Genomic DNA, 17248 nt, shown 5'->3' with positions numbered 1-17248 from the left:
GTAAGACTTGCTTTTGACAGCCCTAGTCGGAATGGGCTACAAAAACCTAGCCCAGCAAAGCTAGGTGAGCTAGCAAACCAAACGCACCTTTAATCGCTCGCCTCGCCATTGGCTGTGCGCTTGCACGACATCTTGACCGAAAAAGCGTCGTATAGGATTTTCCCGGTCCAAGCCCGTCTCAATCGCGAGACATTTCGCCGAGGCTGGGATTGCATAAAACCTTCCACCTCCCTTGGCACCGCCGGTTCCTGAGGAGCCGCCGACATGGAACCCTCGCGGCTCTCCCCGAAGGCCGCCCGCATCCCCGCCGCCGTCGTCTACCCCGCGGCTCGCGCTTCCGGATTTCCCCCCGCGGATCTCGCCCGGGGTTTCTCTTGTGGTCGAGGCTAAAAAACACCGATTTGCCTCGCGCGCAGGTCTGATCGCAAGGACCGCTGGTTCAGCATCGCCGCCTACATCTCATCTGGAGAGGTTCGTGTCTCGCCCGCCTTCTCTTGGTCATGCCGTGAGGTATCGTCGTCGGTCGTCCTCGATGTGGTGCGGCTATGATAAACTTCAGTTTTGGCCGGTGTTGGGTTCGCTTGGGCGGTACTATAGGTATAGGCTAATCAGCCGAGGATGTGGATTATTAAAGCTAGTTGCTTGTTTCACGTTACGGCACTGCATCGGTGCCGGGCTAGTGTGGAATGGATGGATGTGCATGGGGATGATCAATTGCCTAGTTGCTAGCGTTGGTATTTTTAGTGGATGTGGGTATTGGTAATTGGGGCTTGCGAGCTTTGTGGTTCTGCTTTTCTAGCGTCAGTGCTCAGTAGAAGTTCATAAGTCAGTGCTCTTCGTGTCTACTGGAGTCTGGAGTACTGTAACTATGTAGATTTCGCACTATATATACATTTTGTTGAGGACTTGACTGTTGAGGTACTGTTGGGCTCTCTGAAGCAGCTGCCCTGTCAGATAACATTAATGTCTATGAACAAATGCTGATCTTATGGATTTGTTCTGTGTGTGTATTCCTTGAGTGTTCATGGTAAATGCATTTGTAAATTTGGTACCTTTGTTGTTCATTGGGAGGTTTAGCTTCCCGGTATGTTAAGCAACAGAATCTCTAAGTTAACTGTACTTTCGTTTACGTCGAACAATGATATTTTCTAGGTTGGTATAGTTTGTTGTCATCTATAATAGGGTGGTATAGCTGCTGCCCTGCGGAAACATGTTGAGGCGGAAGCTCGAAATTTCAGTGGTGAAGATCTTCTAAGGGTTATGGATCAGCTCTATGAGCAAATATCTAGCTTACTGGAAAGCAATGATGCTACTGAAAAAGTGAAAATTTACTGGCTCTTCATGCTATTGATGCTCTGATTGATTTACCCATTGGAGGCGCTTCAAAGGTTTCTAAACTGGCTAATGTCTTAACAAATGTGTTTGAAGTCAAGCGTGACCCTGAAATCCTAGTTCCAGCTAGCACAGTGCTTGGTCATTTGGCAAATGTTGGGGGAGCATTAACTGGACGCGAAGTTGAGAGACAGGTAAGTAATAACTTATAACTGCTTCCATTTTTCATGAACATACTACTTTTTTCAGTTCTCTAAGAAACACTTCTTTTAGATTATTATAACTGCCTTAGGGTGGCTTGGTGGGGATCAAGTGGAATATCGTCATTTTGCAGCTCTCCTTATTCTTAAAGTAAGTAGCACCGATCAGCTTCTGATAGTGTTCAGTCAACAATCAAGATCATAAGGGTGCCCCTGATTCTTAGCATGTGTAGTTGTGTACCACTGATTTATTGTATGTGTATGATTGTTTTTCTGCATATTTGTAGCAAGGAAGTAATGATCAACAACTACTACTAGTGAACAGCTAATCATGACTAGTCGTGACTGATCTGCAAGTCACAAATAATATTGAGTTGAGTGTAGACTTAAATAATATTGGTTCGTGCTAGCTGTCTTATTAAACCATGCATGTATGCCATTTCTTTCACTCCAAGGTTCCCTGAAAATCAGCATGCGTAAGAACTTTGCGTGAAAAGAACCCTATGCACAGGACAACTAGCATCCTGAGTTATTGCGGTTTGGAAATTAGTTTATTATGATAGTAGTTTAACTTTATGCCAATATTTTTTCCAGATGATCTATACTATAATTTGTATAAAGTTCCTCCTTTTCTTGTTGTAGGAGATGGCTGAAAATGCATTCACAGTTTTCAAGAATTATGTCCCTGAGTTTGTTGATTTTATACTGATAGCTTTGAGCGACCCCAAACTGGTTATTTGTGAACGAGCAGCTGAAGCCGTGCGTGCGCTTGCACGTTCCAACATTGAGGCAGTGGCAGACTGTGGAGAGAAGAAGGCGAAATTGGAGGGAATTGATCTGATCAGTGACTTCCCGGATGAGACCCTCTGCACCATCATCTCCTTCCTCCGCACCGATGATGTCGTGCGCACTTCTGCCCTCTCTCACCGCTGGCGTCACCTGTGGCGCTCCGCTCCGATCAACCTTGACACTGCCCATATCCCTGGGTATTGTCCCGAGCAAATTGAAGTTGTAACTGAGATCCTTTCTGAGCACCGGGGCCCCATACGCCGCCTTCACCTCAACAGCCTCTACTTTGCTGATCTTGATGGCTGGTTCAGGTCCCGAGCCCTTAATAATCTTCAGGAATTCGACATCTATGTCGCTAAATTCGATGATGAGTTGCCGCTGTCTGTGCTTCGCTTCGCACCGACCCTCCGTGTGGCCCGCATCGCCCACTGCAGCTTCTCAATGACTATTTAACTTCCCACACCTGAAATCACTCTACCTGGGCCTCCTTTCTGTATATGAAGGCACTCTTCACATCATTCTCTCTGGCTGCCCTGTCCTCGAGGACCTGTTGCTTGACAGTTGTGGTGGCTTCAGGCGCTTGGTGATCAACTCGCCAACACTTACGAGCATCGGTATCTCTAATGATCAAGGCAACATGAGTGAAATAGTCATTGAGAATGCCCCTTGCATGTAAAGATTCGTCAGATCGGATTTATTTAGCAGAACACCGGTCATCCGGATAATTAGAACACCGAGACTGGAGATCTTGGGCTCACTGACACACAACTTTGATCAACTCAAGCTCGGAACCAGAGTTCCACAGGTAGCTGCAGATGGCCATTTCATATTCGACATTCTACGAAGCATGCACTGACTTTTTGGCCAAAAAAAAATCTGTTAGCAGGAAATGGTCGTTGGTAACTTGGAAATGTTGATGCGTGGTGTTAAGGTTTTACATATCACGTCTAGTGGTCCTAATCTTGATGCAGTTCTTGGCTTCCTCAGAGTCTTTCCTTGCTTGGAGAAGCTATACATCATGGTGAGTTGATGGATAGCTTGCATAAGCTACAGCTCTATTTCACTTCTTTTATGTATTATCTAACCAGTCATTGGTTTAGTTGCCATTACCAGGTAGAAAGTTTATTTTCCTGCTTGGTAATAACTATGTTTGAATTGTTTATACTCTTTTCAGTCATCTGTGCAGATGGATATGCAAAATGTGCATCATCGCGAGCCAACAGATCTGATTGAATCTCTTGACCACATCAGATATGTAGAGTTGAAGTGTCACACGGGCAAGAAGCCAGATGTTGACTTTGCCAAGTTCTTTGTTCTGAATGCTAAGATGCTCGAGTTAATGAAATTTGTTGTCGAAGGCAGATGCTCTCATAAATTGAGAACTGATCAATACAAGTGCCTACAGTTTGATGGCAGGGCTTCTCCAAATGTATGCTCTATTTGATTTCAGATCTTACTCTGGTCATGCAGGTCCAACTGGATGTATTCGAAGGGGCTATCACCATAATGATCATGTCCTGTCCATGGCTAATCCCTTCGATAGCTCTTCTTGTAATCAATTTAGATATGCCTGAGCAGGTTGATATAGCCCTTCCCTTTATGTGCAAACATTGCAATATCTCTCTCATTTGAATATTTTGGAAGACCTTACACATGTTCATGACTATATTAAATGTTTTGAGTCAATACTTATGTTATGTGCAATCAAAATACATCTTTAATGCTATTTCTTTTTTGTCCAAATATTTACCACACGTGTGGCATATTAGGCATTCGTCCACACACCATGTGTGACGTATGCAGGAGGCAGCCCACACGAGTTGTGTGTGGGCGAAAAATATAACTATCCGTACATGTGGATGCAGCTACTACGTGCCACACACCCAACAAATACTACTCATTCTCACACGCGCGTGTGACACAAAACAAATCTGCCCACACGTCTTGATGCAGTTACGTTAGTTACCCGCGGGATCACACTTTAGTTACCCTCGAAGATGGCAAATGTAGTCTCAACTCTCCCTCGAAGATGGCATTTCAGCGCGGCTGCTGGAGCCAGCGCTACGCGCCGCGCCAAACCTGGCGATGGGTGTGTCGCAAACCAGATTTTATCGCGCCGCGCGTTGGGCGTGTGTTGGAGATGCTCTTAGGTTGTCTTATAGACCGAATAGCCCGTATAGACCGAATTAATAATAGCCCGCACGCGTGTTGAAAATATGCCCTAGAGGCAATGATAAATTAGTTATTATTATATTTTCTGTTTCAAGATAATCGTTTATTATCCATGCTATAATTATATTGAATGAAAACATAGATACATGTGTGGATACATAGACAAACAATGTCCCTAGCAAGCCTCTAGTTGGCTAGCCAGTTGATCAAGGATGGTTAAGGTTTTCTGACCATACGCAAGTGTTGTCACTTGATAACTGGATCACATCATTAGGAGAATCATGTGATGGACTAGACCCAAACTATGAACGTAGCATGTGATCGTGTCATTTTATTGCTATTGTTTTCTGCGTGTCAAGTATTTATTCCTATGACCATGAGATCATATAACTCACTGACACCGGAGAAATACCTTGTGTGTATCAAATGTCGCAACGCAACTGGGTGACTATAAAGGTGCTCTAAAAGTATCTCTGAAGGTGTCCGTTGAGTTAGTATGGATCAAGACTGGGATTTTTCACTCCATGTGACGGAGAGGTATCTCGGGGACCACTTGTAATACAACATCACAAACAAGCCTTGCAAGCAATGTGACTAAGTGTAAGTCACGGGATCTTGTATTACGAAACGAGTAAAGAGGCTTGCCGGTAACGAGATTGAAATAGGTATACGGATACCGACGATCGAATCTCGGGCAAGTAACATACCGAAGGACAAAGGGAATGACATACGGGATTATATGAATCATTAGCACAGAGGTTCAACCGATAAGATCTTCGTAGAATATGTAGGATCCAATATGAACATCCAGGTCCCGCTATTGTATATTGACCGAGGAGTGCCTTGAGTCATGTCTACATAGTTCTCGAACCCGCAGGGTCTGCACACTTAAGGTTCGATGATGTTTTAGTATAGTTGAGTTATATGTGTGGTTACCGAATGTTTTCGGAGTCTCGGATGAGACCTCGGACGTCACGAGGTTTTCCGGAATGGTCCGGAAATGAAGATTGATATATAGGATGGTTTCATTTGGTTACCAGAAAGTTTCGGGCATTACCGGCAGTGTATGGGGAGTGACGAATGGGTTCCGGGTATTCACCGGGAGGGGCCCACCCACCCGGGAGTGAGTCTAGTGACCCTAGGGTGGCGCACCAGCCCTTAGTGGGCTAGTGAGGCCAGCCCAATAGGGTCATGGCCCCACAAGGGAAAAAAACCAAATGAAAGGGAAAAAATGGGAAAGAGGGAGGTGGGAAGGAATGAGTGGACTCCTTCCCCCAAACCGAATTGGGGTGGGAGTCCACCTCCTCCCTTCGGTCGGCGCCCTTGGGGCTCCCTTGAGCCCCAAGGCTAGCCCCTCACCTCCTCCTATATATACTGGTGGTTTTAGGGCTTTTGAGAGACAACTTTGCCACGTGCAACTCAAACCTATACCACGTAGTTCTTCCTCTAGATCAGATTTCTGCGGAGCTCGGGCGGAGCCCTGCAGGAGTAGATCATCACCACCACCGGAGCGCCGTCACGCTGCCAGAGAACTCATCTACTTCTCCGTCTCTCTTGCTGGATCAAGAAGGCCGAGATCGTCATCGAGCTGTACGTGTGCTGAACGCGGAGGTGTCGTCCGTTCGGTGCTAGATCGGAACGAATCGTGGGACAACGGTGATTTGAATCACGAAGCTGTACCACTACATCAACCGCGTCTCTTAACGCTTCCCGCTTAGCGAGGTATGTGGATCTAATATCCTTTCGTAGATGGACATCACCATGATAGGTCTTCGTGTGCGTAGAATTTTTTTTGTTTCCCATGCAACGTTCCCCAACACACGCACGAGAAACAAAAAAGTTTTATCGCGCCGCAAACCAGATTTTATCGCGCCGCGTGTTGGACGCCGGTTGGAGATGCTCTTAGGTTGTCCTATAGACCGAATAGCCCGTATAGACCGAATTAATAATAGCCCACGCATGCACGAGCGAGATCGCCACACCTCACGCTCAGCCTCGTTGCTTCACGCCCTTACCTCACGATTCACTCCCGTAGTCTCGTTTCCCAATGTCTCACTGTCTCCCACGACAAACCCTAGCCAGCCGCCGACAGCCGCCACTGTGGCCCGATGCTCCATCCCCTGTGAGCCCATGACCTCCGTCGCACCGAGCCGCCACGCTCCCTGAGCCCCTGACCAATGAATCCCGGCAGCCCGAGCCGTGCCCTGGACTGGTGACGCCAACGAGGCCGTCTAGCATCCGAGGCTCCAAGCCGTCAACCGTCATGCCCCGTGCCCCGTGCGTCGTGTCACATCACCAACGCTGACCCTCCCGCGTCTATCCGTCCCGTCTGTTAATCTCGTGCTCCACCTGGCAGCTGAAGGCGAGCAATCTTGACACACACACACACCTTTGTACATACATGTACCTCTCCTCTATGTAATTTTCATACAATTGTTACTGAAAAAAATATAAATCTAAGTTCTAGCAATTAATTTGGTCTCTTTGGTCGGGACCGAAGACCGAATATTGAAGAACCGAAAAGACGGAAATTATTTTAATCTTCACTTATGGAAGACCGAAATTTTTAAATACCAAAAAGACCGGACCGAACAAATCAAATAGACCGAACGTCCAGGGAGACACACGAGAGTGACGCGGAGTGTGAGTGAATTAGGCATTTTCGGTTTGCATTGTCATGTCAACATGATCGGTCAACACAGTCAAAGTCAAAACCACCTCAAATTATGTCCGAAATTACTTTAGTGAAAGATTTATCCGATTTTGCAGATTTGTGGTGTTATAAATAACCAGTTTAAACGTTATATTTAAGGGGAAAACTATACTTTTCTCTAGGAAATTACATATGGACCAGAGTGAAAAATGGCCCAACAAACAGGCTTTACTCGTCCCGACCCATCTCAGCCGGCTAGCCCAACAAACAACGCACGCAGGGACACTCGAACACACGCACCGAGCTCCTGCTGCCCCGGACCTTGGCCGCTCGGCTCCCAAACTCGCCGGCTCGCCGCCTGCCTCGCCGGACGCCGTCGCCCGTCACTGCCTGCCTCGCCGGACGCCGTCGCCCGTCACTGCCTGCCTCGCCATCGCTAGACGCCTAGGAGCCGCCCCTGCTCACCCCGCCCGCTCGGCGCTCGGCGCCATTGCGCCCCCCTGGCGCCCGCGCAAGCGGCGCCTGCCGCCCAGTCCGCTCTCCGCCGACTCCGGCAGTCGGCGGGCAGCAAGCCAGCAACCCTGCCAGGCGGCCAGCGTTTAGCCCGATTTGAGGACTTGAGGTAAGTTGTCCACTGCGGCACTGCTCATTCCCCAATTTCTGATTTAGGGTTTGCTCTTTGCTCTCTATTGCATCAATCAGTTGGAAGAGTCAAGTCTATTGCGTTAACTACAATCAGACTTGCTATCCAGTACATGAATACACAGTCCTGTAAACACATACACATTAATTTTTCTATCCAGTACATGAACATCTGATCAGTGACATAATAATTATTTACCCTGCTTTAAAATCCTAGATCCGCCACTGCTCTGGAGTCGCCGTCGACATGAAGCCCTCGCCGCACTTCCCGGAGATCGGGAAGAAGTCCAAAGGTACTCCCCGTTCCCCAAGTCATGGTTCCACTGTCTCCCTTCCGCTCCCGGATTGTTCCACGCCGTTTTTTCCAGGGATTTCTTTCTCCTCTGTGAGTGGCTAAAAATCAAGCTTCGTTTGGTGTGCAGATTTGATCCCCAAGGACCACAGTTTCAACATTGCAGCCTACATCTCATCTGGAGCGGTTTGTTTCCTACCTTCTCTTTGTTCCGATTTTGAGATTTCGGTGGTGTTGTTTGTGCGGTTAGGCTGGAGCTAGGGTTTTCGGCTGGAGTGGATGAACAGTCATGGGGTCTCATCTTCTTGCCGGAAGCTACTTGGGTCAATTGTTTTGTTGCTTGCGATGGTGCTGCTTGTTGGTGTTGATGTTGATAACGAAAATGGGGGTTTACCTGATCGGGTTATTTTGCTTGTGTTAGTAGTACTGTATGAATTAGCATGACAATAGCATGGAATACTGTCGTTCTATAGCTTCCCATATATATACTTTATTGAGTGGTTGTTTCACGCGCGCAGAGCTGTTGGGCTATCAGATGTACCATGAAATCTAGGAACAGGCGTTGGTCTTATGGTGGAAATAATGCGAAGTTAGTAGTTCCCACATATGGTTTTTGCGTTGATGGCAATGCAACATAGATGTCATTCCTAATTTGGTACTTTTGGGTTTTTTGAGGTTTGGCTCCTTGGATAGTTAACCTCAAGACTCTTTGGTTGTTGATACTGCTTATTCCTTATGTTGACTGGCACCTATCTTCGTATATCGAGCAATATGCTTTTCTAGATTGATACATTTTGTACTCCTCTCTAATAGGATGTTATTGCTGCTGCCCTGCGGAAGCATGTTGAGGAGGAAGCTCGAGATCTCAGTGGTGAAGCTTTTCTTAGGTTTATGGATCAGCTATATGAGCAGATATCTAGTTTATTGCAAAGCAACGATGTTTCTGAAAATTTGCTGGCTCTCCGTGCTATCGATGCATTGATTGATATGCCCTTCGGAGAAGGTGCTTCAAAGGTCTCTAAGTTCGCCAGTTTCTTGAGAAATGTGTTTGAAGTAAAGCGTGACCCTGAGATCCTAGTTCCAGCGAGTACTGTGCTCGGTCATTTAGCAAAAGCTGGGGGAGCAATGACCGCAGATGAAGTTGAGCGACAGGTATGCTATAGTTGGTTCCGATTTTCTTGAATATATGTCTTTCAGTCTGCTAACAAGCAGTTTTTTTTTTACAGATTAAAACTGCTTTAGGGTGGCTTGAGGGGGATCGAGTGGAGTATCGTCGGTTTGCAGCTGTTCTTATTCTCAAAGTAAGTTGAACTTGTTAGCTTCCATAATCTATAGTTATTACAAGTTTTATCAAGGTCATGATGGTAGACAAATTCTATGCAAATTTTCATTACGCTAATGTTAAGCACTTCAGTGAATATGAGTGAGCCATAGGACTTCTTTGTTCGCCCCTTTTCTGGTCAAATAGCAATGAAGGAACTGGGCTCCTAAACCCTGCTCCATGGTATACGGTGGCAATCTTCCTATGGTATGTTACAGTCGCGTATAAGATTCAGTAGTAACAACCTCAGCAGTTCTGTAACCTTAAGTATCGCTCTTAAATGAGCAGACCAGCAACTACTCCTCGGGGGCTTTATGTGTGCCTTATCTTGCAAATCATCCAGCAAAATAACTTGTCTAGTTTTTGTGTTTCTTGAATCTTTTGGACTGATATATTCATACACAGTATGAGTGAGCTGGCTCACTGATATCTGTGATGTTGAGTGGTGCTCTTATTGCACTGTAATGTATCCAGGAATAAACCTATGTATCACTACCACTGGCATCCTGGGGTGTTACAGTTGGTATTTTACTATTTTATTGTGCAATTGCATTAATTTAACCTAATGCTATTTTTGTCCAGATGTACTATACTATGATCTGTGTAAAATGTGTCCTTTTCGTATATATTTGTAGGAGATGGCTGAGAATGCGTCCACAACTTTCAATGTTCATGTTCCTGAATTTGTTGATGCTATATGGGTAGCACTGAGAGACCCCAAACAGGCTGTGCGCGAACGAGCAGTGGAAGCCTTGCGTGCTTGTCTTCATGTTATAGAAAAGCGGGAGACACGGTGGCGTGTACAGTGGTAAGCACATATTTATCCTCACCATTATCGCTGTATTGTATGAGACAACAACAACAACAACAACAACCAAGCCTTTCAGTCCCAAACAAGTTGGGGTAGGCTAGAGTTGAAACCCATAAGATCTCGAAGCCAAGTCATGGCTCTGGAACGTGGATAGCTAACTTCCACGCACCCCTGTCCATGGCTAAGTCTTTGTCGATATTCCAAACCTTTAGGTCTCTCTTAACGGACTCCTCCCATGTCAAGTTTGGTCTACCACGACCCCTCTTAACATTCTCAGCACGCTTTATCCGTCCGCTATGCACCGGCGCTTCCGGTGGCCTCCGTTGAATATGTCCAAACCATCTGAGACGATGCTGGACCAGCTTCTCTTCAATCGGTGCTACCCCAAGTCTCTCTCGTATATCGTCATTCCGTACCCGATCCTTCCTTGTGTGGCCACATATCCATCTCAACATGCGCATCTCTGCTACACCTAACTGTTGGATATGTCGTCTCTTGGTTGGCCAACACTCCGCGCCATACAACATCGCAGGTCGGATAGCTGTCCTATAAAACCTGCCTTTTAGCTTTTGTGGCACTCTCTTGTCACAGAGTACGCCAGAAGCTTGGCGCCACTTCATCCACCCAGCCTTGATTCGGTGGCCCACGTCTTCATCGATATCGCCATCCTTCTGCAACATGGACCCCAAATATCGAAACGTGTCTCTCTCCGGTACCACCTGCCCACCAAGGCTAACCTCTCCATCCTCGTGCCTAGTAGCACTAAAACTGCACGTCATGTATTCAGTTTTAGTTCTACTAAGCCTAAAACCTTTCGATTCTAGAGTCCGCCTCCATAACTCTAACTTTCTATTAACCCCCGTTCGGCTATCATCGACTAGCACCACATCATCCGCAAAGAGCATACACCATGGGATATCTCCTTGTATATCCCTTGTGACCTCATCCATCACCAAATCAAAAAGATAAGGGCTCAAAGCTGACCCTTGGTGTAGCCCTATTCTAATCGGAAAGTCATCGGTGTCGCCATCACTTGTTCGAACACTTGTCACAACATTATCATACATATCCTTGATGAGGGTAATGTACTTTATTGGGACTTTGTGTTTCTCCAAGGCCCACCACATGACATTCCGAGGTATCTTATCATAGGCCTTCTCCAAAATCAATGAACACCATATGAAGGTCCTTCTTGTGGTGGTTAAGAGGATTGTTATGGTGCTTAGTCTATTAACTCTTATTTTTACCAAATACTGTGACCCCATGTTTACTTGGAGTGATCACTCATCCATTCCACTAAGTTTGGGAATAACTTTTTGGCCAAAATTGCAAATTGAAAGTGATATCAAGACTTTGGTAACTTCTTACATTCAACCCCATCCATGCTCCCCACTAACTACTCTTATGACTAGCTAACACTTGTTAAGCATCTTGTTGATGGTTGATGTATCCCATCTTCTAAGGATTAAACATATGTTGCATTGCATGGGGTTCAATCTACCATTGGGTCTAAAGAGATTATATATTGCATTTGGTTGTAAAATTACACATTGTGTCCCTCAGAAACCTATTTATGCCAGTTTGTTAGGAACAATTTCCAAAGCACATCGTGGTCGTTTATTTGTCGCAAATCACTGACCATGTACTTCTGGGATACCATTTTGCAATGTGATTCATCTACATGTTGGTCATTGGTCTCTTCAGCCAACAATTCAACTTCTCTGATTAGTGATGAGCCGAGCCTTTCTCTTAGTATTGCAGCAATGCCAAGTACACCCAACTCTGATTTGCAGTTTGTGTACCACACTACCACTGATTTCGGTGTGTGTACCACTGTATCTCTGCTCTGTGTAGTTTTTATAGAAATTAGTAGCTGGCATGCTGCTACCTTGGTGACCTGACTAGACTATATGAGCTAAGAATATTGCCATTTTGTCTATCTTATTTTTTTCATGATGTTATGTTACCAGGTATTACCGCATGTGTGAAGCAGCACAAGTGGGACTTGGAAAAAATGCTTCTGTTCATAGCATCCATGGCTCATTATTGGCTGTTGGAGAATTGTTGAGGTAACTTAAAGTTGATTTTGCAGTGATTTTCCCCGGAAGTTTGTCACAATATTCATACTGCCGCAAGTTTTTTTTTCTTATGTCTGTTTGCTAGTGTACCATATTTTCCTGTATTTCTTTTACTATGGAACACATGTCTAACTTCTGGCATTTATGATCATCAATATAGCAAAACAGCATCAACCCATTTTTTTTCTTGTGGCAACAATACACAGCTTTGCGTACTCTGATTCTGTTGCATGAAAATGTTGCAGGAACACTGGGGAATTTATGATGTCTAGGTACAGAGAAGTGGCTGATATAGTCCTCACGTACTTAAAACACCGGGATCAGCTTGTTCGTCGTAGTATAACATCTCTTCTTCCTCGAATTGCTCACTTCCTGCGAGACAGATTTGTGACCAACTACCTTAAGGTTTTCCCTGCTGCTAAATTTCTTGAACGAAACCATTTTTCTTCTCTTAACCATTTTTCTTCTCTTTTGCACCTTATATGATTCATTTTTTGTATCATTTTTTTTTAATTTTGAAGTTGTAACAGAAACATAATAGTTTGAAAACCATGCCATAGCTTGACACATATTGTTCTCATTCCCAGATATGCATGGAACATATCCTGTTTGTTCTACGTACCCCGGATGAGCGTGCTAGTGGGTTTGTTGCTCTGGGAGAGATGGCTGGTGCTTTGGGTGCAGAACTTGTGCCCAGTTTGCCCTCAATTACCCCACTTTTGCATGAAGCAGTATGCTTCAGAACCCTTTTGTACTCTGGTGTTTATTTGAACTTTGCCTTGCTTAATGGTGTGTTTCTATTTGCAGATTGCTCCTCGCAGAGGACGGCCATCTCTTGAGGCTATTACTTGTGTTGGAAGCTTCGCAAAAGCCATGGGTCTTGCAATGGAGCGCCATATTCGTGGTGGGCTGCTGGATGCCATGTTTTCTGCTGGTCTTTCTGATAAACTTGTAGATGCACTTGAGTCTATAAGTACTAGGTATTGTTTCTTGGTTTGAATTCTCTTGCTTTATTCTGTCTTTGGCATGAAAACATCACCTTCCCATTTTCCTACAGCATCCCGTCTCTACTGCCAACAATACAAGAGCGTTTGTTGGATTGTATAGCTCAAGCACTTCCAAAGTCATCTACGAGGTCCGGTTCTACTGTTATTCGAGCAACCAGATCCAACAGTTTGCAGCAGTTTGTGGATTCTAGTGGTCCAGTGCTTGTCCAACTTGCTCTGCGTACCCTAGCAAACTTTAACTTTAAGGTTTGAAATGCTCCACTGAGCTGTGTGATTGTCATCATCTTCAGATTTTAAATTATGCAGTGGTTTCAGGGTCATGAGCTCCTGGAATTGGCAAGAGAGAGTGTCATCCTTTATCTGGAAGATGAGGATAGCAGTACCCGAAAAGCTGCTGCGATATGCTGTTGCAGATTAGTTGCACACTCTCTTTCTGCTTCGTCTACTTCACAGTTCAGTTCAAATAGGTCAAATCGTATGGGAGGAGCTAAGCGCCGTCGTCTTATAGAAGAGGTTTGTCTTCAACTTCATCATGTGCTCATTAATTATCTGACATGCATATTGAAGCTATCCTGTTTGATGCTTAAAATTACTACTTAGGCCCCCTTTGTTTGGGCTACAGATTCCTGAAAATCACTTGTGCCTAGGATTTTGAGAATCGGAATCTGAGTGTTTGTTTACCCTGCTGTAGAAAATTCACGACTACTGTGAAATGTCCAGAACGCCCCGAATGAACAAATGTTCAGTAATAAAACTTGCAAAAACTTATCACATTCATCAAACAATTAATAAATTTACTAATTCACTCGTTCATGCATACCTGCACATTCTGGACACACATGATCTGAGCAAAAAATTCCATGGAAGAGGAAAACAAATGCCTATCAACAGAAAAGGTAGACATGCTACAAACAGTACCAATACGTTGGTGTTGAACGCGCTGGTGTACGGCGGACGGAAGGAGTGTCCGTGATTGCCTCCGAGCAGCGGCTGTTAGCTCGCCTCCGGGCAGCAGTTGTTGCTCGCCTCCATCCAAGCAACCGACAAGGACCATGATGGCAACCTCGGACCAGAGCGACTCCGCCGAGCACCGTTCCCAGCGCCGTACGTGGGTGCTACGCAGCAGAGCACCATCCCCACCGTCGTACGTAGTTGCTGAGCCGCCGAGCACAACCTCATGTGGATCTGGCCGGCGAGCAGCAGGACACCACCAGTCTCCATGGTCGCGAACCCGCGAGGTCGAGGAGGAAGGGGAGAAGGCAGACGGCGGCCGTCCCTGGTGTGGCTCCTAGCTGGACGATCTTGGGGCGGGGCGAGCAAGGACGAGGCGGTGGCTGGGTGAGTAGATCGGGAGAGACGAGAGCTGAGTGGCTAGGGTGGTTTGCTCGGGTGAGGGTTACGATGGCAATTTGGCTGTAATTCTGACTGGAAACAGGGGCAGAGGCTGAAAACGAATCGTTTTATTTTGAGGAAGCCGCAGAATCGCTGGAATCACCAAAATCGCTACTTCCGGATTTCGCTGCATGGTAGTCCATTTTCTAGAATCGATTCTGGAATGCTAGCTAGGAATCTGATCTGTCTGTTTGAGATACTGATTTTGAAAGGTCAAGAATCTAGAATCAGTAGCTGTAGCCCAAACAAAGGTCACCTTACTAGACATGCCTGCTGTAACATGTATTTTTTTGGAAGAGCTGAGGTAAACGTTTTGAAATGAGTTATTATTAACTGCATGTGCAATTGTTTCATTAGTACTTTCAGAAGCCATAGTCACAGATAAAATCCAAAGTCTCAGTTTCTATGCAAGCATGTTGTGAAGCATGCCCTTCTTGACAAGACTTGGTTATTCAATATAACATTCAAGCATGTGGTGAAGCATATCTTTCCTGATTGGACTTTTCTTGAAAATTCGTTACATGATACTGCTTCAGCTTGCCACATTAAGTACCATATCTAAACTTCGGTACTGCCATCTAAAATTGCTTACATGATACTGCTTCAGCTTGCCACCCTTTGTTTTACTACTTCCGGTAACATCATACACGACTTTTTGCATTTGATGTGAAGCTAATAATTTGTTGAACCATCATGCAAATTTCTGCTATTGATATAATAAGAAGTGTATATTTACTCTGAACTATTAGCTGAAAAAACTGAAGCAACAATTTTTAACACAGGCAAGCTGAAATTAACCATAATTCATTAATGAATTTCTTGATTTTGTATTTTCCAGTTTGAAAACATAAGTTGACCTGGTAATAGCGTTCGAAAGAAACATATAAAAGATTCAAGCAGCCTTCGGCGACCATTTATCCTTGTTCCTTTAAAGTAAATTATGTTTTTGCTCTACAACACATGATCACTTGTCCTCTGAGAAAAAACATGTCAACAACTATAGCATGCTTACTGTGGAACCTCATCATAGCCTTGGTCAGCTCTCTCTCATAGTCCTACTGCACATGTCTCTTATCTTTGTGAAATGGCTATTTCTAAGTAAAAAGCGGACTTATATTGTGAAATGGAGGAATTGCATTCTCATCAAAAATCATTGGTACCCTCAACACAAATTTCACACCTGGACATAGAAATGGCATTAACTGGCTACTCCATATACTAATTAGCCTTAGGGTATGGATAATATATTAGAGACAATTCACTAGTATCAGTTGGTACATGTTTCAGTTTGACTTACATGGAAATGTAGAATGCGAGAAACTGAGTTTGACTTACATGGAAATGTAGAATGCGAGAAACTGAGTTAACATCTCATAAGATATGACATGGTAGACGACTCCTACCATCTTCCATTCAACTGTATGTTAATTATGGATGTATGTCTGTATGAAATTTACAATTTAACCATGAATGATGATTTTTTTTAATACTGCATGAGTAAAGTTTCTCATGGGGAACTGTAGTATTTATAAACATTGACATGAAGCAAACCATGTATGAGAAGATGATAGGCTGTAAAAGGGTAGAGGTGGTTCGCATCGTATCTGGCACATCTGTGAACTAGGATAATTATACCTGTTAACATATTTCATGATTGTGTAACTTGCCTCACACATACTATGTGTGCGACGATATGCATTTCCAGAAACAAGGTTAGGCAGACAACATGAGACATCAGGTATATCATGTTAGAAAATGGAAATGCATCATGTAGACAATACTTGAGGATCAGAAGAGCAGCAGACTCGGTACTACCATGGCATCAGAACATTTAGAGCCTCTACCCGCCATTCTCTATAGCAAATCACTAATGTACCTAGTAACTGCATTACTGTCTTTATTAACAAATCGTCAGATGTACTTAGTTACTGCCTTATTAGACAACATCAAGTGAGCATGCTAGGAATCACTAGATGTAAATGGACCAGAAGATTGAAGCTGGCCTAACTGGAGGAGGCAGTGGGTTCATAGAGTGGAGTTCAGAGGCTGCATTGACTAGGAAGAATGGGAGGGAGGAGGTGGCACAATGGCTGTTGGAGGCGGTGGTGTCGAGTGAGTGCGTCGGGTGGAGGCAAGGGTTAGTTTGTTGGGTTAATACAGAATGATTGGGCCTACACAGGAAGGACCTGCAATCAGGAGCTTGTCCTGTGTGATAGTCAGTCATGCTTAAGCCATCGATCCCTGTCAGTTACACATTATTTTCAGATTTGGACTCGGTTTATGGGAGCTGCACACTTTATGTTGCGTCATAGGCACTATAAGGCCCCGTTTGATAGCAAAGTATTTTGAGAATACTACAGTTCTTTTAAATTACCTTAGTTTTATTTACAGTGAGCTGTTTGGTTGCCCTAACAACTGTGATTTTAATACTGCAGTGTTGAACAAACTATGTTTTTTCTCTGTACAATAAAAAGAACCCAAGACCTCTTTGAAAAAAACAGAGCAGCCGGAAAGAAGGGACTGGCGTCGTTATCCTTCCCTGCTCTGCTCAACAACTCG

The 17248-nt window shown here is 44.7% G+C and overlaps 1 protein-coding gene and 1 pseudogene across 1 annotated transcript in view; both read left to right on the top strand.

The window, feature by feature from the left end:
* The first annotated feature begins 264 nt into the window (after positions 1-264).
* LOC123399709 lies at positions 265-7749 on the top strand (annotated as a pseudogene).
* LOC123440764 (serine/threonine-protein kinase TOR) overlaps positions 7647-17248 on the top strand; it is a 47300-nt gene continuing 37698 nt past the window's right edge. Inside the window, exons 1-12 of the mRNA XM_045117316.1 lie at positions 7647-7768; positions 8006-8081; positions 8211-8266; positions 8894-9232; positions 9307-9381; positions 10037-10209; positions 12183-12281; positions 12536-12695; positions 12878-13021; positions 13098-13270; positions 13348-13543; positions 13613-13810. Coding sequence (XP_044973251.1) covers positions 8036-8081; positions 8211-8266; positions 8894-9232; positions 9307-9381; positions 10037-10209; positions 12183-12281; positions 12536-12695; positions 12878-13021; positions 13098-13270; positions 13348-13543; positions 13613-13810 — 1659 coding nt within the window. The 5' untranslated portion in view covers positions 7647-7768; positions 8006-8035. The remainder of the gene's footprint in view (positions 7769-8005; positions 8082-8210; positions 8267-8893; positions 9233-9306; positions 9382-10036; positions 10210-12182; positions 12282-12535; positions 12696-12877; positions 13022-13097; positions 13271-13347; positions 13544-13612; positions 13811-17248) is intronic.

The sequence above is a fragment of the Hordeum vulgare genome, chromosome 1H (assembly GCF_904849725.1).
Source record: "Hordeum vulgare subsp. vulgare chromosome 1H, MorexV3_pseudomolecules_assembly, whole genome shotgun sequence".
Taxonomy (NCBI): Eukaryota; Viridiplantae; Streptophyta; class Magnoliopsida; order Poales; family Poaceae; genus Hordeum; species Hordeum vulgare.
The sequence above is the reverse complement of the archived record's forward strand: the minus strand, read 5'-3'. Positions and strand labels throughout refer to the sequence as shown.